The following is a 25433-nucleotide window of genomic DNA, read 5'->3' as shown; positions in this document are numbered from 1 at the left end:
TATTTTTCAAAGAAAATAAATAAATTTTTAAACACTGTTTGTCATACATTGCAGTATTTTTCATCTAATTATAGTAAATAATTAAATACTATGTATGATTTTTTTTGTGCTATAAATATTTTTTTAATGTATGTTGTATCCCAGTTTACTTCTTCAACACAGAAACTAAATTTGTACACTCTGTACTTATGATATATCACAGCTGAACAGCTAATTTATTGTCTGTTGGTATCCCTTTTAGTTATATATTTAGGGCCCTGGAGAGTTTTAAATGTATTATTTTTTATACTCAATGTGACATGGTATTACTGAAGCTGATTCTAAAAGGAATTCATTGTACGTCTGATTTTGGTCTCCGCAGCAGGCTTTTACTGCTGAGTTCCGCTACAATATATTTTCTTCTACATCTATAGATTCCTAAGTGCTATAATAATAATCCCAAATGGCTCTTGATACATCTTCTGACTTGTCATACACTGAGATAGGTTTGCAATAAAGATGGAGCAGGAATTAACCTGAGAGTGACGTAAACCCTCTTTACGTCCGGCCAGCTCCGATCTGTTCTCTTGTTCCTTTTTTTAGATGGAAATAAAGATTTATTTTAACCCCTTCATTGTTGTCAGAGGACCTTGTTTGCTTCGTGGTTACAAACTGTTCTTCATTTTCAAGAGACAGTCAGTATTTTTAAAGCTGTACTCTTGGGGTTAGATTTACTAAGCTGCGGGTTTGAAAAAGTGGGGATGTTGCCTATAGCAACCAATCAGATTCTAGCTGTCATTTTGTAGAAGGTACTAAATAAATGAAAGCTAGAATCTAATTGGTTGCTATAGGCAACATCCCCACTTCTCAAACCCGCAGCTTAGTAAATCTAGCCCTTGGTTTTTTCAAATTTTAATCATTAACCAACTGCAACTTTTCATTAGTTTTATTGTGAATGCTGAATGTGAAACTAAAAATCTGTTTGGTTTTACATATAAAACACTAAAAGTGGTTTATCTTTTTGTTGTCACTTCTAGTTGGTTTGATCCAGAGGTTCCTGATCCTTCAGCTCTACATCCCACTTGGTCAAGACTTCTCAGCTGAATTACTGTAAGTAACTAAGCAGTTTCATTCTTTCTGTGCAGAAGACACTTTATCAATTGAATTAGCATCAGTAACCATTAATTGCATCTGGCAGATTTGCCACTACAAACAGTGACTTATCAAGTTGACATGCAGTAATTAAGCTAATTTAATTGTTATTTCCTAAGCACCAGTATATTCTGAGATTTCCTGGGCGACAGCGTGGACATTACATCTGTTTAAATGAACTAAAAGCTAATCAAATGCACAGCATTTCCTATCAGGCCGGCTTACAGAACATGGAGAGGATTTGTAGTAATAAAGGATATAACTATAGTGAAAAAAATAGTAATAAAGGATATACATATGTATATTGGATGCCATGTTCAAGTTGTGGAATATGTGGAAAGAATTATTAACAAACAAAAATAATCTCCATATATGAGGATTCTATTGCAACATATGAAATTGAAATTATTTTTTTTATACTATATAATTATATGAGGTAGTCTAGACATTTTATTTTGAGACCTGTTGTACTGTTTTGTGTATATACTTAGAGCATGAAACGTTTTGCAAGAACTGAAATACACTGCTGTGAATGCTTGTTTGCCACCTTCTGTGATGATAATTTGGAACATACAGTACCAAAAGCAGACATGTTATTCCATGCCTTATTATAAATGTATACATTTATTGTAGCATGCTGTGCCTCCAGGGCTGTTTTCAAAGCAACGTCTGCATAATCCCATAATCCCATAGAGGTGGGCAAACCTGTCCTCAAGGGCCATATCCAGTTCATGTTTTTAGGATTTCTGTCTGCAGAAACAGGTGGGATAATTACTGACCCAGCCAAATAGATTAACTCAGCTGTACATGATTAAAGAAATCCTAAAAACATGAACTGGATATGGCCCTTGAGGACAGGTTTGCCCACCCCTGCCATAGACCCACATAAATCCAGGCTTAGGGGGGGCAGAATTCTACTGGCAGCAACCCCATAACTTTCTACCAGCAGTTTGTAATCTAATATCTTTATTATTTCAGTTATTTTATATGTGCTGTATATGTACCTCTGCATAGGGTTCATTGGGACACTAATGCTTACCTGTTTCCAAATCCACAAAATTTTTTAATCACTGGTAGAATAAATACATTTTTCTCTATAGATGGTCTATGGTAGATGCTGAAGCCATGGAGCGCTGTGACAATGGGGACTGATGGGGAGAAATGTTTAAAGTCAGGCTGGTGTTTCCTATTAACTTTAATTTGGGTCATTTGACTAGGGTCAGGGCACCTATTGTACTCATTTTTACTCATTAGTTACATATGGATGCACAGGAGATAAAGTGGGAGGTAGGAAGGACTGAAACTACTTCTAAACATTAGAAAGTTAACAGCAGCACAGACTATTTTAGTAAAGTCATGTTATGCTGTAGGCAATTTTGATGTGGAGGGGCTGGATCAGCATCTAGCCTATATAGCTTGGTGGCTCAGTGGTTAGCACTTCTGCCTCTCAGCACTGGGGTCATGAGTTTGATTCCCGCAATGTCCTTATCTGTGTGGAGTTTGTATGTTCTCCCCGTGTTTGCGTGGGTTTCCTCCAGGATGCTCCGGGTTTTCTCCCACATTTCAAAAACATACTGGTAGGTTAATTGGCTGCTATTAAATCGACCTTAGTCTTTCTCGGTCTGTGTATGTTAGGGAATTTAAATTGTAAGCTCCAAAAGGGCAGGGACTGATGTGAGTGAGTTTTCTGTACAGCGCTGCGGAATTAGTGGCGCTACATAGATAGCTGATTATGATGATACAAGCATCTAAGTGTCAACAGCAGCATATACAATGTTTTGAGTAGTGATGTGAGGTTTCTGGCAAATTGGTGCAGGAAGATTGTCATGTGAAATGCAATTTTATATGACATAAAGTTTATACATCCAGCTTGTTCTCTTCCTACTCCATGAGCCATGAGGTCTATGTACTAAGACAAATATTGAGGAATGAGCAGCACATTTCCACTCTTTCCTCCTGTGCACCTTCTCTGGTTTGTCCACCAACCTGCAAAACTAGGCTTGAGTCAACCCCAACGCGGGTGCTTCCAAAGACCGTGAAGTGAGCGTTTCCCTTTAAATGCGCTTGGCGAATAAGTGGTTGTACTTGCACATGTAGAGAAGCATCGCGGGTCTGCAGATTTTGCTTTTCATAAAAAGACCCCTAGTGACTTGGGCTGTGGGATGGTTGAAGCATTTCTAAATTAATTAATTTCTACAAGTAATTTAAACATAAAGGATAGAAGGACAAACCACTGCTTACCCAGCTTAGATGCACCCAGCTAGGTGCATTTAATTGTTTAGCATGTACACTCAAAATAACTCAATAATAGCCGTTTAGCCATGCAATTATTTAAGAGTCTTCTCACATCCTTAAGTTATTGGCCCGTATTGTCTTTCTCAACAAACATATTTCCATGTGGAATAGAAATGTAACAGTATGTTTGAACTGAATATTTTAGAAAACTTGATGGTCTTCTGCGTCTACTATGAAAGTGTTTGTTTTTTTCATTGGAGCACTTTATTATCTCTCTGTGATATTCAAATGTGCCTTCATTTAAGCAAGTAAGTTGAATATGTTAGCTCTCGGGTGAGACGGAAACTGTTAGTCACAATAAGTACTTTTAGTTTTCCTTTGTTATAGAAAGGAAAAATCTCACAGCATAAAAAATAGCATGCATTAACTAAATAAAGGCACCATACTGAACGCAGTTTAAAGAACCTAATACTTTTTGTTTAAGCTATTTTGGATATATTATAAACTATTTGAATGCATAGATTCATGAAACTAGAGCAAGTAACAAAACTAATATTTTATTTTACTAACTCGCCCCTCACCCTAGCCAGAGCCCCATGGGCTGTTAAATGCAACCATTTTCCTAGGATCCTCCATTCCTCTTACAGATCCAACCGAAAATTTGGTTGGGGTGAATGTGAGCGGCAGGACCAATCACAAGCCCCAATCCAAAGGTTTCAGTTTGGATTTGGTCCTTCTGTTCACACCACCTGTCAGCATATAAATTTGGTGAAATAAATTCATTTGCTGGTTCTGTAGGGACTAGTGGGTGTGGCACGTTGGTGAAATCTTTTACAGAGGCGGTAGTGCAGCCTTAACATACATACCGATGTTTGTTGCTGAACTAAATAATATGTCTTATATGTAATTAAATCTGTTCTTTGCTTACTAAGCTATCCGTTACAGGGAAAGATGGAGGGGGGGGCTTGCATTCATACCTTACGTAATTTTAGAACCTAGGCTCCGTACAATACTAATTGTTATATTCCAAGCATAACAATAAATCATTTAGTAATTTTAATGTTCCTGCAACACCCCTCACTGAGCAGCTGCTGCTGACATGGAAGAGCGCTGTTACTATTCTATGTCTGTGATACACTGGGAGTGTGGTGGCGGGCTATGGTGTTACAGCTCAGTGCCACACTCCAAGTCTAAGGTACAGGAGATGCCACCTCCCATCTACTAAGGTAAGAAGCGGAGTGTGCGGGTGGTGATGTCACTGAAGAAGCGGTGATCAGGTGTGGCACAGCCTAGGACACCCACAGGGCTTCCCCTGGCTCTGCATAACTGACATGCAATGCTTTATCACTTGAGCATGTTGCCCTATATCAGAACCACTACAAACACTATCCAATGGATGAAACTATAGTTGTTATCAATGGAAGAGGAAAGAGATACTCAACTAATACTTAATAAATCTGCTTCGGAAAGATTGAATATGGCTACTTTACCTCCATGCTTTACCTAAAAATTTCAGTTTTGATGATTATTTGTATTTTATATTATGATCAGTGATGCAGTAGATGCTTTATGTTATTGGCCTTAGTAAACTCAAAAAGCTTTATTACTTATTCCAAATTTGTAAGCATGTTTATAAAGCATCCTCTCCTCCCCAACCTCTGACCTCTTGAGAGGTCTGCTTGAGACCTATGTACAGAGAATTTGACCCATAGCAGTCTTTCCTGTGCAGACATTGCTGGATTCCTATAGTATATTTACAGAGACTGTAAAGCCCTAAATCATCTGTTGCCTTAGTTATATCTCCTGTGTTTATCAAAGGATGCACACGGTAGAATAATGTTGAATGCTTTTTTTTCACCACTCAGGAAAAGAATCCCTTAATATACCACGTTGAAATTGTATAATTAGTCAACTTTAAATCTGTTAGAAACAGTTTGTTTGTATCTCCTCTTAAATTATTACTGGTCTCAGAGAGAACTATGCATAGCTCGATGTAGAGTCCTAATCATCTCATAAGCAACTGAGCTAATGGAAAAGGTCACAAAGAAGTAAAATGATTTCCATGTTTCAGCGTGCACTCAGAAGGCTGTACATATGTTGTGTAGTGTGTAACATCTTTGCATACAGATGAAAATGTCTTTTTCAAGGCTGATTTCCTCCTTTGTATTCTGCTGCATAAACAGACAGTAGTGTGTGCAAGGCCGTTCATCATTTAAGGAAAGCACCAGGCTAGACCTGTCCTTCATTTCTAGCTTTTTTGTTTGGTAAGTGAAAAATAAAGCACATCTTGCGCAAACAATTAATGTATTCATTTTAGTTTACACATACAGCTTTACTCGCTGATAGGCTAAAAGTTTATAAAATGAAATAAGAAATAAGTGAATGTTCTATTGTGTCTTAGTACTTTATATCATTTTTATAATATAGTTGCTCTCAGTTGTAGCAATGACAAACAGCGGATTATTTACTAACATACATGGAAATTTGTGCAATATTATATATAACCCATAGCAACCATCCAAAACTTGCTTTTATTATCCTATTTTGCTCTACATCAGTCAGAGCTAATTACTGGTTGGTTACTATGTGCTAATATATACTTGCTTGTTGTTTGGGCCTCCCCTCCCAGAGATCCCTGGAGGGGTGGTCCAAGTGGCAAGTTATGGCGTCAGGGGCAAACGTAGGATTTGTAGAGAGGGGTTTCCACACCACGCCACCAGTGGGCGTGACCAGCATGCATGGGGGCGTGGCTTTAATATTAGACAGTGCTTGTCTGCTCTCCAACTCTTCCTATCCCCATAATATAAATGGACAATGCTGCGTGTACTACTGTTAGGTGCACGCAGCTCTCCCTTTTCAATCAGAGCTGTGTGAATAGGGAGCAGGGTCCAGCTACCTCAATTATACAATGCCCCGGGCTTGGAGGGGGTTTCCAGGCACTAGGAAACCCCCCTCGGTTTGCCTATGGGCGTGATGTGTAATATCACAGTCTTGTCCCCACTACGAAGTTACGCGAATCATGTCCTCAGGCAGTGGAGGCGGAGCATGACGACTGAATCGCGTCATCAACGTCCCGTCCACATCACAAAAAGGAGAAGAGAGGTCCGGGAGAGCGGCCTACTCTCCCGGAAGTATTCTCCTAAGTTAGTGAGTCTCCTGTACATTCTGGGTTAGTAGGCAAGTATGGGGCAATGCACAGTAACAATTTGCACCACTGAAAATTTTCCTGTCTAAGGAGAGAAAAGCATGTGGGGGAGAAGCAAAGGAAGAGAGGCAAAACATATGTATTCACCTTCAAGAGCTAATGATAATGCTGATTGGAACAAGAAGGAAAACTCATCCTTACTGGCAAGCTACAGGAATAACACAACAATCCAGGGCAAAAATTTGGACAGTTGGCCATTCTCCCAATCCACACAGGTCACACCCTGATTAGACGAAACCATGCCCCACACTCAGATGTATTAGAAGTGCACCTACCAGATCTGAAAAATAAGAATGTTCCTGTTTAAATAGGTGGCTGCTAAAGGTGAGTTAGAACGGATGTAGAGTTTGAATGGATATAGAGTTAGAACGGAAGTAGAGTTAGAACAGAAGTAGAGTTAGAACGGATATAGAGTTGGAATGGATATAGAGTTAGAACGGAAGTAGGGTTAGAAAGGATATAGAGTTTGAACGGATGTAGAGTTTGAACGGATGTAGAGTTTGAACGGATGTAGAGTTTGAACGGATGTAGAGTTTGAACAGAAGTAGAGTTAGAACAGAAGTAGAGTTAGAACAGAAGTAGAGTTAGAACAGAAGTAGAGTTAGAACAGAAGTAGAGTTAGAACAGAAGTAGAGTTAGAACAGAAGTAGAGTTAGAACAGAAGTAGAGTTAGAACAGAAGTAGAGTTAGAACAGAAGTAGAGTTAGAACAGAAGTAGAGTTAGAATGAAAGTAGAGTTAGAATGGATATAGAGTTAGAACGGAAGTAGGGCTAGAAAGGATATAGAGTTAGAACGGATGTAGAGTTAGAATAGAAGTAGAGTTAGAACGGACGTAGAGTTAGAACGGACGTAGAGTTAGAACGGACGTAGAGTTAGAACGGACGTAGAGTTAGAACGGACGTAGAGTTAGAACGGACGTAGAGTTAGAACGGAAGTAGAGTTAGAACGGAAGTAGAGTTAGAACGGACGTAGAGTTAGAACGGACGTAGAGTTAGAACGGACGTAGAGTTAGAACGGACGTAGAGTTAGAACGGACGTAGAGTTAGAACGGAAGTAGAGTTAGAACGGACGTAGCGTTAGAACGGACGTAGCGTTAGAACGGATGTAGCGTTAGAATGGAAGTAGAGTTAGAACGATTATAGAGTTAGAATGGAAGTAGAGTTAGAACTCCTGCCACTTTAGAACAACTCCTTCCCTAACTTTCAGTTTTTATCCTATTATACTGCTCGGTTTAGCCTCATTTATGGTTTAAATTTATAATGAGAGTGAGTGGACCTGGTGTTTTTTTTATTACATGTGGCACTTTCGTGTTTAAAGCTTATCCTTACAATGGGCAAAGTGTACCTAGATATTTGCTCTCCATCGGAGTGCAACTGGAAGACTCAAGATGTGCCACTAAAAGTATAAGAAGAGACTCGGGTATATTTATTAAACTGTGGGTTTGAAAAAGTGGAGATGTTGCCTGTAGCAACCAATCAGATACTAGTGATTATTTATTTAGAACATTCTACAAAATGACAGCTAAAATCTGATTGGTTGCTATAGGCAACATCTCCACTATTTCAAACCCGCAGTTTAGAAAGTATACCCCTCAATCTCCTCAAGCTCAGACCTATTGCACAAATCATGTCCTTTTGCAAAGTGTAAATGTGTCTCTTTGCCCCTTATCTCATTTCAATAATCTTGCCCCAAATCACATTCTTTTACTGCTCTGTAAATCCATTGCACTGACTTGCCTACTATATACATTAAGGAACACCCTCACTTTGCTCAACTCCTCCCATCACCCAGTGCAAAGTTCTGCTCCTCCTACAAATGCTGCCATGTTTGTCCGTGAAGCTAAAATTAGGTTTACTGGCGAAAATTAGGGCAACAGCACTGCCGAAGAGGTTTTAACATCAGTTGAAGATGATTCCGAAACATGATAAGCTCCAGTTTCTCGCTCCGGCATGCTGCCTCATTTTTCTTTTGCTCCAAATTTAACTGAAAGAAGTGCAGCACGTTTCCTCATGGATCAGTGCCAAAAAAATAAACAACTGTATTTGTTACCAAATAATCTGAATACTTTCAATCCTCTCTATTCTCTTAGGAAACACGAAATGTATAATATACCAATACTTGCCTTTCATCTATTAAGCAGACAAAGCTATGAATTTTGTTAGTCTCCATATTTACATTGTTTACCTGTAGGGCAGTTCTTGTGCCGTGCACAATACATAAATAATTTAAAAGGAAAAAATATTCTGAAGACGAGTCAGTAAGAGAAAGTCAGGAGGGAATCCCCGAGAATATGACGGTGAAGACGAATATTAGGATCCATGCAGTGATGTACCTTATTAGCCTGTCCAATTAGCAGCAGTTACTTCTATGCCAGGGAAGGCGTGTGGTATTTGGTTTCACATCGAACATGCAAAAATAGATTCTTGTTCACTTACAAAAGTTATTAATTCAGCAACGTATCCTCAAAGGTGTTGCGTGGCATATGGAGTAGGAATAACTTCATTTGTTTTAGGAATTTAAACACGGTTGTAATTTTTTTTAAGTGATATGTTGCTTAAGTAAAAGTCCTATGATTTCTGTTTTTATTCTTTCAGCTAGGTTTTATGACACAGAAAATACGGATGCCAACTTTTGCGCCAACATAGGTAATAACTGCCTATTTATGCTGCTGACCAGCAGTCCAAGCGGGTACCAGCCATCCGTTTCTGTTCTTAAATGAGATGTCCATATTGTTATTATTCTTTATATCCCCCACTTGAGCTATGATGATCTACAGTTTGGCTTTAGCTTCTGCTTTATGGTTGAAGTACATTTGCTAGAATTTACCATTTTTTTAGCAGTACCAGGGATAGACAGTTTTTGCTGAGTGCAGCAATATTGTTGTAACAAAGTAAACAATCAACAGTAGTCTACATAGATAGTAGGGATGTGCACCGGCGACTTTTGAGGTCTCGTGTTTTGTGTTTTGGATCCGGATTTTCATTATTTTTGGGGTTCGGATTTGTCTCGCAAAACACTTGACGAAAGGTCTCGGTTCGGATTTAAGGTTTTGGATTCGGATTTTTTTTGGAAAAAACAGAAAAAGTTTAAAAATCAAGTTTTTGGGCTTATTTTCACTCCTATGCTATTAGTAACCTCAATAACATTCAATAACAAGCATTTCCACTAATTTACAGTGTATTCTGAACACCTCACAATATAGTTATTAGTCCAAAACGTTGCAACGAGGTATCTTTCTGGACTGCGTAGAGGAGTGGGTCACCACAATATATATTAAAAACCCTGAACTTTTATGATTCGCACCAATAAATGTATCTGGACTGCGTAGAGGAGTGGGTCACCACAATATATATTAAAAACCCTGAACTTGTATGATTCGCACCAATAAATGTACCTGGACTGCGTAGAGGAGTGGGTCACCACAATATATATTAAAAACCCTGAACTTTTATGATTCGCACCAATAAATGTACCTGGACTGCGTAGAGGAGTGGGTCACCACAATATATATTAAAAACCCTGAACTTTTATGATTCGCACCAATAAATGTATCTGGACTGCGTAGAGGAGTGGGTCACCACAATATATATTAAAAACCCTGAACTTGTATGATTCGCACCAATAAATGTACCTGGACTGCGTAGAGGAGTGGGTCACCACAATATATATTAAAAACCCTGAACTTTTATGATTCGCACCAATAAATGTACCTGGACTGCGTAGAGGAGTGGGTCACCACAATATATATTAAAAACCCTGAACTTTTATGATTCGCACCAATAAATGTATCTGGACTGCGTAGATGAGTGGGTCACCACAATATATATTAAAAACCCTGAACTTTTATGATTCGCACCAATAAATGTATCTGGACTGCGAAGAGGAGTGGGCACTGGGCACCACAATAAAATATATAAAAAACCTTCAACAGGTCTGCATTACACTACACATACGGCTGCTCCTCCATCCTCTCCATCATATACATGTTGGAGTTTTAGCGTGTGACAACCTCTTGTTTTTGATAATGTCAGTGCATTTTGAATATTTTTCAATTTGCCCCACACCACTGAATGTACTTTATCTATGATACGCATCTATCTATCTTGACTGCGTAGTGTGGTGGCCCCGGTACACAATTTGGTACCGAGGCCACAATATAATTAAAAAACCCTCCACGTGTCAGAATTCCACCAAAAAAGGGTATGGACTGCGTAGTGTGGTGGCCCCGGTACACAATTTGGTACCGAGGCCACAATATAATTAAAAAACCCTCCACGTGTCAGAATTCCACCAAAAAAGGGTTTGGACTGCGTAGTGTGGTGGCCCCGGTACACAATTTGGTACCGAGGCCACAATATAATTAAAAAATTGGGCATCAACTGTCACCGTTGTTTAATATCTGATACACCTAAATATGGACTGCACAGTGGAGTGGCCCCGGTAGTAAATTTGGTGCCGGGGCCACAATACCTCCTCCAACTTCCAAGTGTAGTGTTTATAAAGACAGACAGCGTCGAAGTGTTATTAGTTGACTTTCTTAACCCTAAAATTGTCCCTGTTGCAAATATTCGTGCAATGGACAGTTACTTTTTTATTGAAAGACTCAAGCTTTCAAGTGTAGTGTTTATAAAATATAAACAACAATACAGTAGTTTTAGAGCACGTCAATACCTCTTGTTTTAAATTATGACAGGGCATTTTACTTTTGGTTTAATTTCTTGAATTTTTTTAAATTTGGTTTTACTTTTTGAACATGGAAAACGACTGTTGATTGGTCATATAATGCAAAAAAAAAAGGTCCAAGATGGAATTGTCCTTGGGCCCTCACACCCACCCTTATGTTGTTGAAATAGGACATGCACACTTTAACAAACCAATCATTTCAGCGACAGGGCCTACCAAACAACTTTGGCTGAAATGATTGGTTTGTTTGGGCCCCCACACCAAAAAAGCTATTCATCTCTCCCTGTACAGACTAAACAGGCTCTACTGAGGCAAGATGTCGTCCTCATCCTCAACCTCTGATTCCTCTCCCCCTACAGTGTGTACTTCCTCCTCATCACACATTATCAATTCGTCCCCGCTGGACTCCACAACCACAGGTCCCTCTGTAGTATCTGGAGGGCAGTGCTGTACTTCATTGAGGAATTGATTATTCATTTTTATAAACATCATTTTTTCAACGTTGTGAGGAAGCAACCTCCTTCGCCGCTCACTGACCAGGTTCCCCGCTGCACTAAAAACTCTTTCCGAGTACACACTGGAGGGGGGACAACTCAGGTAAAATAGAGCCAGTTTGTACAGGGGCTTCCAAACTGCCTTTTTTTCCTGCCAGTAACAATATGGACTGTCTGACATGTCTACTTGGATGGTGTCAGCAAAGTAATCATCCACAATTTTTTCTATTGTGACAGCATCCAATGCAGCGAGAGTAGACATGTCTGCAATGGTTGGCAGGTCCTTCAGTCCGGACCAGATGTTATCAGCATCCCCGCCAGTGCCTCTTTTGGGAAAACTGAGCTTTTTCCTCGCAGCCATAGATGTGGAAGAAAATGAGGGTGGAGCTGTTGGCATGTCACGGTCCTCTTCAGAGGACAATCTCCTGACCAGCAGGTCTTTGCACCGCTGTAGACTTGTGTCCGCCGGAAACAGAGACACAACATACGCTTTAAACCGAGGATCGAGCACGGTGGCCAGAATGTATTCCTCTGACTTTAAAAGAGTGACCACCCTCGGATCCTGGCAAAGCGTACGAAGGGCTACATCCACAAGAGCTACATGCTTGGTGTAATCGCAATGGCTTACCAGCTCCTCCCTCACTTTCTCCAGCTGCTTCTGCAACAGCCTGATCAGGGGAATGACCTGACTCAAGCTGGCAGTGTCGGAACTGACTTCTCGTGTGGCAAGTTCAAACGGCTGGAGAACCTTGCACAACACGGAAATCAGTCTCCACTGCGCTTGACTCAGGCGCATCCCCACTCCTTTGCCTATGTCGTAGGTGGCGGTGTAGGCCTGAATGGCCTTTTGCTGCTCCTCCATCCTCTGCAGCATATAGAGGGTGGAGTTCCAGCGCGTCACAACCTCTTGTTTGAGGTGATGGCAGGGCAGGTTCATGCTTTTTTGATGTGCCTCTAGTCTGCGGTAGGCACTGGCTGAATGCCGAAAGTGTCCAGCAATTTTGCGCGCCACCGCAAGCATCTCCTGCACACCCCTGTCACTCTTGAGGTAATGCTGCACCACCAAATTAATGGTGTGGGCAAAACATGGGACGTGCTGGAAATTGCCCATATTTAATGCCCGCACAATGTTACTGGCATTGTCTGACACCACAAATCCCCATGAGAGTCTAAGTGGGGTAAGCCACTGGGAGATAATTTCCCTCATTTTCTCTAATATGTTGTCAGCGTTGTGCCTCTTATTAAAGCCTGTAATACACACATGTTGCCTGCCTTTGCACGAGCCGCCATTTTGTAGTTGCTGCTACTGATGCAGCTGTTGCTGTTGCTGCGGAAGGGGATGCATCTACCCAGTGGGCTGTCACAGTCATATAGTCCTTCGTTTGCCCAGAACCACTTGTCCACATGTCCGTGGTTAAGTGGACAGTGGGTACAACCGCATTTTTTAGAGCACTGAGGACACTTGATCGTACTTCTCTGTACATTTTTGGTATCGCCTGCCTAGTGAAGTGGAATCTCGACGGGATTTGGTACCGGGGACACAATACCTCCATCAACCCTCTAAATCCCACTCCACTGATGGCGGACACCGGGCGCACGTCTAACACCAACATTGCAGTTACAGCCGCAGTTATACGCTTTGCAATAGGGTGACTACTATCGTATTTTGTGGTCATGGCAAACGACTGTTGGACGGTCAATTGTTTTGTGAAAGACTTAGCGGTCTTACGACTTCCCCTCTGGGAAGATGACCGACTAACAGCAGCAACAGCAGCAGTGGCAGTAGTAGGCGTACCGCTGCAGGATTCCTCGGATGAATCCCGTATTGAGGAGGACTCAGTCTGGCTGCTGACTTGGGCTGCAGGACTGAATCTGATGGAGATTGTGGAGGAAGTTGACGAGGAGGGTGTTGCTGGTGTGTATCCAACTGGACCACGGGATTTAGGTGTCCCTGTACCGATGAGGGTCCTAGCCCCAGTTCCTGAACTAACCACTGAACTATGAAGGTTATTCAGGTGACGTATAAGGGAGGATGTTCCTAGGTGGGCAAGATCCTTACCCCTGCTTATTTGAGCTTTACATAAGCTACATATGGCCATACATTGGTTGTCTGGATTTGGATAAAAATAACTCCAGACCGAAGAGGTCCATTTTTTGGTCTTCTGACCAGGCATGACGATGGGCTTTTTCATCCCATGGATATCAGCTGTTTCCCCCCCTGGTGCCTCATTTACAATAACCACATCACCATCCTCATCATCAAGTTCCTCCACAGCGCCAGCTACATCATCAATAGCCTCCTCCCGAGCCACCTCTTCCCGTACAGTGATGGGAAGGTCAGGCTTGACAACCACCAACATCCTTGGACCCGCCTTGTGGATTTGTGATAATTTCTCTTTAGAAGGCAGAGTTGTTTGCTGTTTTGTTGCTGACAGCATAACTCTCTTCAATTTTTTGTAGGGGGGGGGGAGGAGGAGGAGGGCTAAGATCCGTGGGTGAAGCTGAACCACTAGTCATGAACACGGGCCAGGGCCTAAGCCGTTCCTTGCCACTCCGTGTCGTAAATGGCATATTGGCAACTTTACGTTTCTCCTCAGATGATTTTAAGTTTCTCTTTTTGCTACTTTTTCTTAACTTGGGCTTTTTGGATTTTACATGCCCGGTACTACGAGATTGGGCATCGGGCTTGGAAGACGACGTTGATGGCATTTCATCGTCTATGTCATGACTAGTGGCAGCAGCTTCAGCATTAGGAGGAAGTGGGTCTTGATCTTTCCCTACTTTATCCTCCAAATTTTTGGTCTCCATTATATGTAGCACAAGATACTGCAGAATGTGTGAACTTGGTAATATTGCAGTACCAATGGACTTATACTGCTGGATTGGTTTTGCAAATTTGGTTATAATTATTATATATTTATTTTTTTTGTTTAATTTTTTATTTTTTTTTAATTTTTTTTTATTTTCTAAAAACTTGGGAATAATGGGGAAATAACTATGCCCTTAGAAGCACAGAGCACAGGACACAGCACCACTGGACTGAACAGGACACGGCACAGGACCCAGCAGCACTACGGAACTCAGCAGGACAGAGCACAGGACACAGCACCACTGGACTGATACTGCAGAATGTGTGAACTTTGTAATATTGCAGTACCAATGTACTTATACTGCTGGATTGGTTTTGCAAATTTGGTTATAATTATATATATTTTTTTTAATTTTTAATTTTAATTTTTTTTTTACTTTTTTTTTATTTTTTAAAAACTTGGGAATAATGGGGAAATAACTATGCCCTTAGAAGCACAGAGCACAGGACACAGCACCACTGGACTGAACAGGACACGGCACAGGACCCAGCAGCACTACGGAACTCAGCAGGACAGAGCACAGGACACAGCACCACTGGACTGATACTGCAGAATGTGTAAACTTTGTAATATTGCAGTACCACTGGACTTTTACTGCTGAATGTGTGAACTTGGTAATATTGCAGTACCAATGGGCTTATACTGCAGGATTGGTTGTGCAAATTTTGTGGTAATTAAAAAAAATTAAATTAGTTTTTGGTATTTTTTTAAATAACTTTTTTTTATTTTTTTAAACACAGGGGAATATTGGGGAAATAACTATGCCCTTAGAAGCACAGAGCACAAGACACAGCACCACTGGACTGAACAGGACACAGCACAGGACCCAGCAGCACCACTGACCTCAGAAGGACAGAGCACAGCACACAGCACTACTGGACTGATACTGCAGAACACAGCACAGCACAGCACAGCACAGAACTAAACAGCACAGCACAGAACTAAACAGCACAGCACGAGATCTACCAGGACAGAGGACCACCTAACACACCCTCCCTCTACCCTGATCAATGCCCGAGTGAAGATGGCGGCGACTAGCGGGGAATTTATAGGATATCGCGAGATCCGACAACGGGATTATGAGTCAGAGCCTCAGTTTCAGATTTGAATTTGGCGCCAATACCCGGATCTGTCTCGGATCCGACTCGGATCGGCAACGTTCGGGTGGGCTCGGATTTCATAAATCCGAGTGCGCTCATCTCTAATAGATAGGATACATTTTAAATATTATAATATGTAATGACAGTAGTTTGCACTTTTTTTTTTTTTTTAAATCAATGGTTGATTTCCCTTTCAAACACTGTGGGGTCTATACATTAATAATATGCGGTACCAGCAAATGTGCATAGCTGCAAATTGCAACCCCTGCAATGCATCATGCCTGGGCTACTCTGGGACCCCCCGGTGAAGTGACCCCTGTGCTGTGATCAGTTTTTCCTATTTACCGGCACCTTAGCACTGTCGGTGAACGGAGGAAGTCGCACAGCACATCCACTGTAACAGATTCTGCAAAGCCAGAATCTCATAGGATCTGACAGGTACCTGTGTGCACAGTGCAAAGCTTATCAAGGCTTGATGCATTGCAGAACATCGCAGTCCCCATATAAATCTATGGGGACTGTGATGCTGCATGGTATTTGCCTAAACAGAGGAGATTTCTGCCATATCTTCTCCTTTAGACATGTAATAAGTAGCAACTTAACTTAAAAGATGCGGAAATGCCAGTTTCCGCATTTTTTAAGTGCCAACTTAGCTTGATGCATAGACCGCTGTGTGGTTTTAATTCAAATCAGAGGTCGTAGTTACGGGATACTTGCCTACTTTCCTGGAATAACCAGGAGACTCCTGAATTCCTAGTAGCTCTCTTGGGCTCCTGTGAGAGTCAGCCACTTTCCTGCATCTTATCCACATCCTATTTAGGCCCTTTCCCACAACACGATCGTTGTATTATGCCACAGGGGGCAGAGGCAAAAGGAAACAATATGCCCTTCCAGAGGGAAGTATATGTAATGTGTGTAGAAAAACACACATTACAGAAGCTCATAGAATGCGTATTTGTATGTAAGTACTGTCCCATTTGTTTCTTAGCTTACAGCGTTGTCTGCACACAGGAAATGGACCAGTGACTCATATGAATGATGAAGTGCCACTGCTTGCTAGTGAATTGATAAGCTACATTCTCACTGGTATTGTTTCAGCCTACAAAGCGGTTGCTTACACTATAAGCTCTGGGTGCTCTTAAAAGAAATAGCAAGACAAAAACATTACTGTGTAACAAAATCCATCTCTTTGCAATTAGGAGCTGTCCAGTGCTGAACTGTTCAATTGTACAGTTAAACTGGCGATCTCTCAAGAGTATCAAAGTTATATCCTGAAAAAAATAAAATTATTTATATATATATATATATATATATATATATATATATATATATATATATATATATATATATATAATATATATAAGCCTAGCGGCGTGTGTTAGTGTGATGTGTGTGTGTGTGTGGAAAAAACTATTTTCTCAAAAAGGGCTCATCCAATTGACCTGAAGTTTGGTATACTGACATTATTTGACAAAAAAATTATAATAGTGAAGTCAGTTAACTTCCATCATCCCCCCTTCCCCCCCGTGGGAGGGATAGTAAAGGCTAAATTTACGAGTTGAGGGGTCAAACTCTTTTTCGTGAGGTAATTTTACCTCATGAACATACATGCGTAATATACTTAACACAGTGAAGAAACCTGATGAAAGCACCATATGCATGGATGTCATTACTGTGCTACCCAAACACCTACTATTATGCAGATTAAGGATGTGGCGATGAAGATGAAGGATGAGGTGATGGAGAAGAATTATGAGGTGGTGACATGTGGACAAAACCACGTTAAAAAAGGGTGCTTACGTCGGGAAGTAACGCTCCCTGAGGAGGCCCGGCCTAGCCCCAAAAGCATGACAGGAACCTTTTTAATACCTTAACTAGCTTGATTTTAGTAGAATGCATGAGTATCATGCATGGGTTAACTTGTGTGTATATATATATATATATATATATATATATATGTATTGTAGCAAGATAACCCTTCCTGTCACAAAAAAAAAAAAGTGGGACTGCTTGTCGCTGGATTGCTTGCTTTGTTAAACTGTACATGTCCTTTTCAATATCTTACACAAGGATGTGTGGGAGGGCCCAAGGACAATTCCATCTTGCACCACTTTTCTTTTCTGCCACTGCTGTGTTGAAATGTTTCCTAGATGTGCTATGAACTGCCGTGTGTTTGTGCCATTGTTCTGTCGCTTAGCATTCAGCCAGGTCGCTGCAGTCTTTGTTTGAAAGTGTATAAAAATAATATTGTGACCTGTGAGGTGGTCAAAATTGACTGCAAATAACGTGAAATTAGTGTTATTGAGGTTAATAATAATGTAGGGGGAATAAAAGTAAAATTATGTTATTTTAACAAGAAAAAGTTATTTTAAAATGAAAAATAGGAATTTTAGGAATAAATATGGATTCAAAACCAAAACACACAAGGGCGGTTTTGCCAAAACCAAAACAAGAAGTTTATCCAGATCCAAAACCAAAACCAGAACACGGGGGTCAGTGAACATCTCTAGTATTAAGATGTGGTTGTAAATTACACTGATTGAAAAGGATAGGACTGTTGTTACTTTAATTATAAATATTAGAGTTTTCTGTTAATAATAGAAATCTCTCACTCACTCACTCTGTTAGAGCTCATCTTGTTGCAATGAAATCCACTGACAGTCTGACAGATGCTTTGTTTAAAGGTTATTGCTTGGTAAAGATGAGCAAGTATGTTACCATTTTATATGGTAATGTGACCACAGGGGGCTGTTCCATTGAAATCTGTGTGTGATGTTTCATTTTCGCTCAGTACAGTGATCAGGGGCAGCTCACTGGTTAAAATTCATGCATGTGCATACTGGTAACATCCAGAAATATGTATATAAAATCTAAGGACTTTGGAGTGGAAGGTTGTTTAAATACATCTAGAAATGCGGGTAAGATTTTTGTCTATGCACAGCATATATCCTGGCTATAATTCTATTAAATAACACAGACAGTGAGTCACATTCATTGAAAATAGCTGATAATATAGAATAAAAGCTGCATATGCACTACTGTTCTGGTTGGGTATAGGAATTATTACTTTTTCCATATGTGAACATTAAAATTTATTTACGGATCACTTTATTATCTAGATTTAAATGGCCCTTTAACTTCATGTGCTACAGGATGACCCTTACATATGCAGATAAATGTGTTAATGGGAGCTTGTGTGCTGATTAAGATTAACCTACAGGAGGCAGGAATACATCTGTATATGTTTGTCTTAGTGTGTGAGGAATCTCGGAATGTTGTGTGTTTAGCGCTAATGTGAGAATGACTTGTGTGTTCTCCGCCATCTGGATTGCTGCACTCATTATTATCAGACATGCATATTGTCTGTATCCTCTCCTGAATAATTAACAAAAATGAGACAAGATGGGCTCACAAACAAGGCCTTCTAATCTGACTTCATCCTAATTAGGAAGGAGGAGATGTGCCGACATGCAGTTTGTGTTTCAGAGCACATTTTATCTGTTGCTCCCATTACTAAATATGCATAAATACACAAGGTGTTAGAAACATGAGCATGTATTTGCAAACAGTTTATTTTCTCTTATACTAGAGTCTATATCAGGCTCTCAAATTTGTGTTCAGTGGTTTAAATATGTGTCACATTTGGAAATGCAGACATTGTTCATGCTTTGTAAAGGAAGATATGAAGTCAGTTACTGTATATGTGAACTCCAGCAGAGATCATGTCCGTTGCTGGGAGTTAACAGCATTTGCTGCCCCATTGTAATGAGGATGATTCAGATAGCGCAGATGTGAATACTTTATAACTGGGCACAGCAGTTTATATATAAATGTCACGTCTTTCACCGCTCCAACCATTCCTGTTCTGATTGTGGTCTGTTTTAGGAGCTCCGGCTAAGTGTATAAACAGGTTCATGATAAAGAGAAGTTTATTTTTGTGTTCTATGAATTAATAGATAAGCTATATATAGTGCTGTCTGGAATATGACATTCTGTATAAACATATGAAACAAAAAGCATTGATCTGGTATAATGCTGTTAAACATAGACCCACATTTACTACCCATTAACGCCAATCATTTCTTTTTCAAATTATCCTGCACCCCCCCCCCCATACTGGTGCTGTACCAAATCCATCTACCAGGCTAAAGCAGTGAGCCGTTTGAAAATAACCCCAATATGTTGTAATGCTGTCAGTGAAGCTGATTGGACGAGCTGCAGCAGACATACAAGTAGCTGCTCCAGCAACCTTAAAGGCAGCTAGAGCTGTAGTGTCAGATGCTGCACCAGCAATGAGACTGGAAAGGTCAAGGGAATGGGTCCTCTGTAGTTCTATTGGGTGAATGATGGAAGTAATTGGGAAAAAATACTGTAGTTCTTATTTAGATCAAGTCCTTATTGTGTTTATAGCCAGATAGGAGTAACTACATTTCAAGGCCTTCAGTTTGGGACAACAGATAGCAATTGCTGGCATTTAGCTAGGAGATTACATGTTGCTTCAAACCAGCTGTGGCCCCGGTGCAGGGAAGCGGAGAGGAGGGAGCAAGGCCCTACAGGCTCCCTCGCTCCCTCTCTATTTCCACATCCTGCGGGCCCCATTATCTCCATGTGCCCCGGTAAAACGCACCTGCTGCACCAATGGTAGTTCTGCCACTGCTTCAAACATCTCCCTCGGGTGTTGAATATGCAACTCAATCAAACAGGAAATGGACTAGCTGGGTCAGAGTATAGAGGTCAGAGAAGCGAAGTGACAGAGATCACACAAATGATGGGGTTGTCAGATGCAGACATTTATATAGTTTAGACAATATAGCTCAGGGGTCCTAGACAACACTTGCAGAGATAAATACAGAAAGTGAAGACTCAAAACTAGGCAATCAGGATTAGGCAGTATTATTAGTGCTCTCATTATCTTTCATTGACTGACCAAATTTCATGTCACATGCATGATGTGGTTTTCTGTTTCCAAAATATGGAAGACACTATTGGACAGTTTTATGCTGTGCTGGAGTGGAGTCAATACATCATATTTCTGAGAATATTAGTCATTGTTGTCATCAAACAAATCCATTTGCCCCTTACAGAAGTATAAATATATTTGCAATTTAAGATCAATTGATGAATTACTAAACATTAATTGAAGCAAAATAAAAACTGTTACTGTTTAACTATTTTTTTTATAGTGTACAATATGTTTAATGAAAGTAAAGAGCAAAGTCCATATGTTTCAGTGCTCTCCATCTCTGCATCCCGGCTGCAGTGACCCACAGCGGGGCATCATGTGCAGTTTGAATCCCATTTTGATTAATTGCATCTGTGAGATCATTGTAGCGTCTTCAACTAGGCTGAAAATAGTGTTGTGCTTGAGTTGCTCTTCCAATCTAGCAAGACTAATAGAAAACTAAATATGTTTAGGAGAATGTTTTAAAGGTTGCTGCTTGTGCAGGGAGGTGCGAAACAGTTACATACTTACCAGTAGTGGTCCAAAAAAATTGGAAACACCATTATAAAGTAACAAATAGGTGTTGGGCCACCATGTGTAGCCAGTATGTCCTGCATCAAGTCTAACAGTTTCAGTAATTGTATAGCAGCATAGGCAAACCGAGGGGGGGGGGGGGTTTCCTAGTGCCTGGACCCCCCCCTCCAAGCCTGGGGCTATGTATAATTGAGGTGGCTGCACCCTGCTCCCGCTTCACACAGCTCTGCTCGAAAAGGGAGAGCTGTGTGCACCTAACAGTAGTGCATGCAGCATTGCCCATGTATATTATGGGGATAGGAAGAGTTGGAGAGCAGCTAAGCACTGTCTAAAATTATAGCCACGCCCCCATGCATGCTGGTCACGCCCACTGGCGGTGAGGTGTGGAAACCCCCCTCTACGAATCTTACGTTTGCCCCTGAGAAGGATGCAGCATTGTTCTTCCATAAGAAAGTCACTCTCCTGATGCCTAGTTGCTGGTGGTGGGAAACGCCGCCAAAGGCATTGTTACAGAATGTCCCATAAATACTTAATTGGGTTCAGATCTGGTGATTGAAAAGGCCATGATGTATATTGGTAACACCAGTTCACCAAATGTTGCCTGACCACATGTGCTCTGTGGATGGGAACATTGTCATCCTGAATGACATCCTGTCTATCAAGAAAGAAATTGTAATTATGTAATTTGTAAAGGAGCAAAAAAATACAGGGAAGGTAGATTCAAAGTACAGGAGCAGGCAGAGCTAGATACCAGGGTAGGTAGTTTGTGAATCAAGCAAAAGGGGTCGAGAGCCAGAACGATAATCAAAGGAAGCCAAGGACATTAGTAATCCAACAGAATAACCAGGAACACTGGTTAAAGGAACAAGAGTCTAATAAATTGGTAACTTGCAGTGACATGCCACCATTGTTTATACAGAGTGTTGGGCACCTCTTTCTAATGTGCGCAAAAGTATTATGTGCCAAAGCATTGGCCATGGAGAGAAGGAAAAGTGCCATATGACGCAAGTATATTCTTTCTGAAAAAATCACAAGCAAAAATATTACATCTCCAGTAGTATAGCATTTTCCATTTTGGAAAATAATTGTGCATACCATGATGCCCGCAACACATAGGAGGGTCTTAGAAGTTGTGCGTCAGCATATAAGGATACACTAGCAGGGGTTATAGAAAAGCAAGGATCCTGACAGAAATGCTGCAACATGGGGTGATGAAGATCACTCACAGTACCATTAAGTAGCGATGAGCGTTGACCTTGACTTCTAAAGGAATGACTGCATCATCATCATCATCAACATTTATATAGCGCCAGCAAATTCCATAGTGCTTTATTATATGGGACAAGCACAGTAGTAAACAACACTGGGTATTACAGACAAATAGGTGAGAAGGCCCTCCTCACAAACTTAAAATCTATGGGGACTGCACCAAATCCATACCAGGAAAACTTGCCCTTCATCATTCCTAACTAGACCAGAACCCACTGAGGGGACATCAGGGCTGTCTTCATTACATGTCTCTTTTGTGTGGTTGAATGTTTTTATTACATTGGTGGAATTGCACCTAGAAATGTGCTTTCCCACAAATGTACAAAAGGTGCAAAATATGCCCCATTTAAAAGTATAGGGACGAGGTTGGATTTCGGGCATCTCTGACCAGCTAAATTCATGTCCTTTTACATAGAGTAAAAGGCTGCCTGTCTACCTGTTAACCGAGCGTGCCTAATCTGTTCTGAGCAAGGTGCAAACCAATCCACCTAACTCCTATTAAGGTCATACTGTCTGCTTAGCCATTATTATACTGATACTAGGGATGTTCACAGACCCCTTGTTTTGGTTTTGGATCTGGATTGAGTTCGTGTTTTGGTTTTGGCAAAACCACCCTCGCGTGTCTTGGTTTTGGATCTGGATTTTTTAGAAAAATTGCTAAAATATTCTAAAATCACAGAATTTTGCTCCTATTTTGTTCCTATATTAATATTAACCTCAATAACACTAATTTACAGTAATTTCCAGTAATTTTGACCATGTCACAGATCACAATATTACTTTCATTGGTGATAACAAGGTGGAATTCTACACTTACATATGCTTGTGAGGATGGAGGAACAGCAAACTCCAAAAGCCATGACATTGGGAAAGGAGGGAGAATGTAGTTTAGTCCAGCGCAGTGCAGAATACTTTCCGTGTTGTGCAAGGTGCTGAAACCACTCTAAGTAGTCACCTATGAAGTGAGTTCAGACATTGTTAGCTTGAGTCAAGTGATTCCCCTAATTAGATTTAAGACCACTGCCACCTCTATTATTTCTGTTTTAGCACTGAAAATGAGCAGTTTCACATAGACTGTAGACTGGCAAGAACACTGCGACCTCTTCTGTTTCTGTTTGAGCTATGGCACAGTACAATGTTACTGGAGACTTTTAAGAACACTATCAGCCCTATTATTTCTCTTTCAGCACTGAACACTGTCACCTCTCCTGTTTCTGTGTGAGCTATGGCACAGTACAATGTCACTGGAGACTTTTAAGAACACTGCCAACTCTTCTCTTTAACTTTCATTAATGTCGTTGCCCAACTGCAGTGGAGACTGCCAAGAACACTGCTACCCCTTTTGTGTCTCTTTGTGAAATGGTGCAGGCTCTCCATGGAGGGTGGTACTTATAGGATCCAAAAGTCGTGAGATCCGTCGACGTGACAATGACGTTTTGCCTCGCTTTCAGTTCAGTTCCCAGGCTTGAATCAGCTATGTTTGGGTGGGCTCAATTTTCTGAAAACCGAGCCCGAGCATCTCTAACTGATACAATCACCCTATGAACCTCAGGAAACTAAATTGTCATTAAAAGACTCTTTAAAAGAAAACTTATAAAACACTGGTGAATAGAGAATACACAATAATTTATTATAACTGGTCAATGAAACACGTGCACTAGATATTCTGTACGAATGAGTTTATTTATCTCTATATTTTCTCCTATTGTCATAACAGCAGTTAAATGATATATAAGCTTTTCATTCCATGGAACCCTACCAAATTGCTATAAAAATATCAGGATGCTTGCTAGTTCCTACTTTTCTCAGACATGTGAGCACCTTATATTTGTCAACAAACAGCAAGAATAATGCCTGTGGGGTATATTTATTAAAGTGCGAGTTTGATTCGTTGTCATTGGTAGAATGTGCTAAATAAATGATACCTATAATCTGATTGGTTGCTATAGGCAACATTTCCACTTTTTTAAACCCGCAGTTTAGTAATTATAACCCTGTGTGTGTAATATTATAGTGGAATACATAAGTGATGCTAATCAGTAATATATGTAAAAGTCCTGGGGGTAAATGTATCAAGCTGAGAGTTTTCCGGATTCTAGCTATCATTTATTTAATTAGAATCTGATTGGTTGCTACAGGCAACAACTCCACTTTTCAAACCCGCTAGAAAACTCTCAGCTTAATACATTTATCCCCTGATGTTAATATACAGATAGATAGATAGATAGATAGATAATTGGATAGATAGATATACAACATTAATATCTGTTTAAACCAGTTGTTCACAAACTTTTTCAGTTCGCGGAACTATTAGAGTCTCCATAATTTTTTCAAGGCCCTCCTCTAAAATAATTACCAAGCAGTACCGTTTTATAAGTAGTTGGGTCAAAATAACGTAATAAGTATTTAGATCTGGACAGAAATACTTAGTAAGTTGTTTGTAAAAATAATACACATAAATCCAAGGCAAAGAATATTTTTATATATTTTGTTCAATTATATTTCTGTCAAAGACAAATTTACAGCTAATACTAAGAGGAATAAGATCAAACAAATTAAAAACAACAACATGTACAAAAATCATCACACTGTGCCCCTTTATCCACACTCTGTGCCCTCCTTCATCCACACACTCTGTGCCCTCCTTCATCCACACACTCTGTGCCCTCCTTCATCCACACACTCTGTGCCCTCCTTCATCCACACACTCTGTGCCCTCCTTCATCCGCACACAGTGCCCCTTCATCCGCGCACACTGTGCCCCTTCATCCTCACACTCTGTGCCCTCTTCATCCACACTCTGTGCCCTCTTCATCCACACTCTGTGCCCTCTTCATCCACACTCTGTGCCCTCTTCATCCACACTCTGGCCCTCTTCAACCACACTCTAGCCCTCTTCATCCACACTCTGGCCCTCTTCATCCACACTCTGTGCCCTCTTCATCCACACTCTGGCCCTCTTCATCCAC

At 40.6% G+C, this 25433-nt stretch overlaps 1 protein-coding gene across 1 annotated transcript in view; it reads left to right on the top strand.

Moving 5' to 3' along the window:
- The window catches only part of CFAP20DC (CFAP20 domain containing), a 264360-nt gene that overhangs the window by 37623 nt on the left and 201304 nt on the right, over positions 1-25433 (top strand). The window contains exon 5 of the mRNA XM_075183330.1: positions 1017-1089. Within this exon, the coding sequence (XP_075039431.1) occupies positions 1017-1089 (73 nt within the window). The remainder of the gene's footprint in view (positions 1-1016; positions 1090-25433) is intronic.

The sequence above is a fragment of the Mixophyes fleayi genome, chromosome 8 (genome assembly GCF_038048845.1).
Source record: "Mixophyes fleayi isolate aMixFle1 chromosome 8, aMixFle1.hap1, whole genome shotgun sequence".
NCBI lineage: Eukaryota > Metazoa > Chordata > Amphibia > Anura > Limnodynastidae > Mixophyes > Mixophyes fleayi.
The sequence above is the reverse complement of the archived record's forward strand: the minus strand, read 5'-3'. Positions and strand labels throughout refer to the sequence as shown.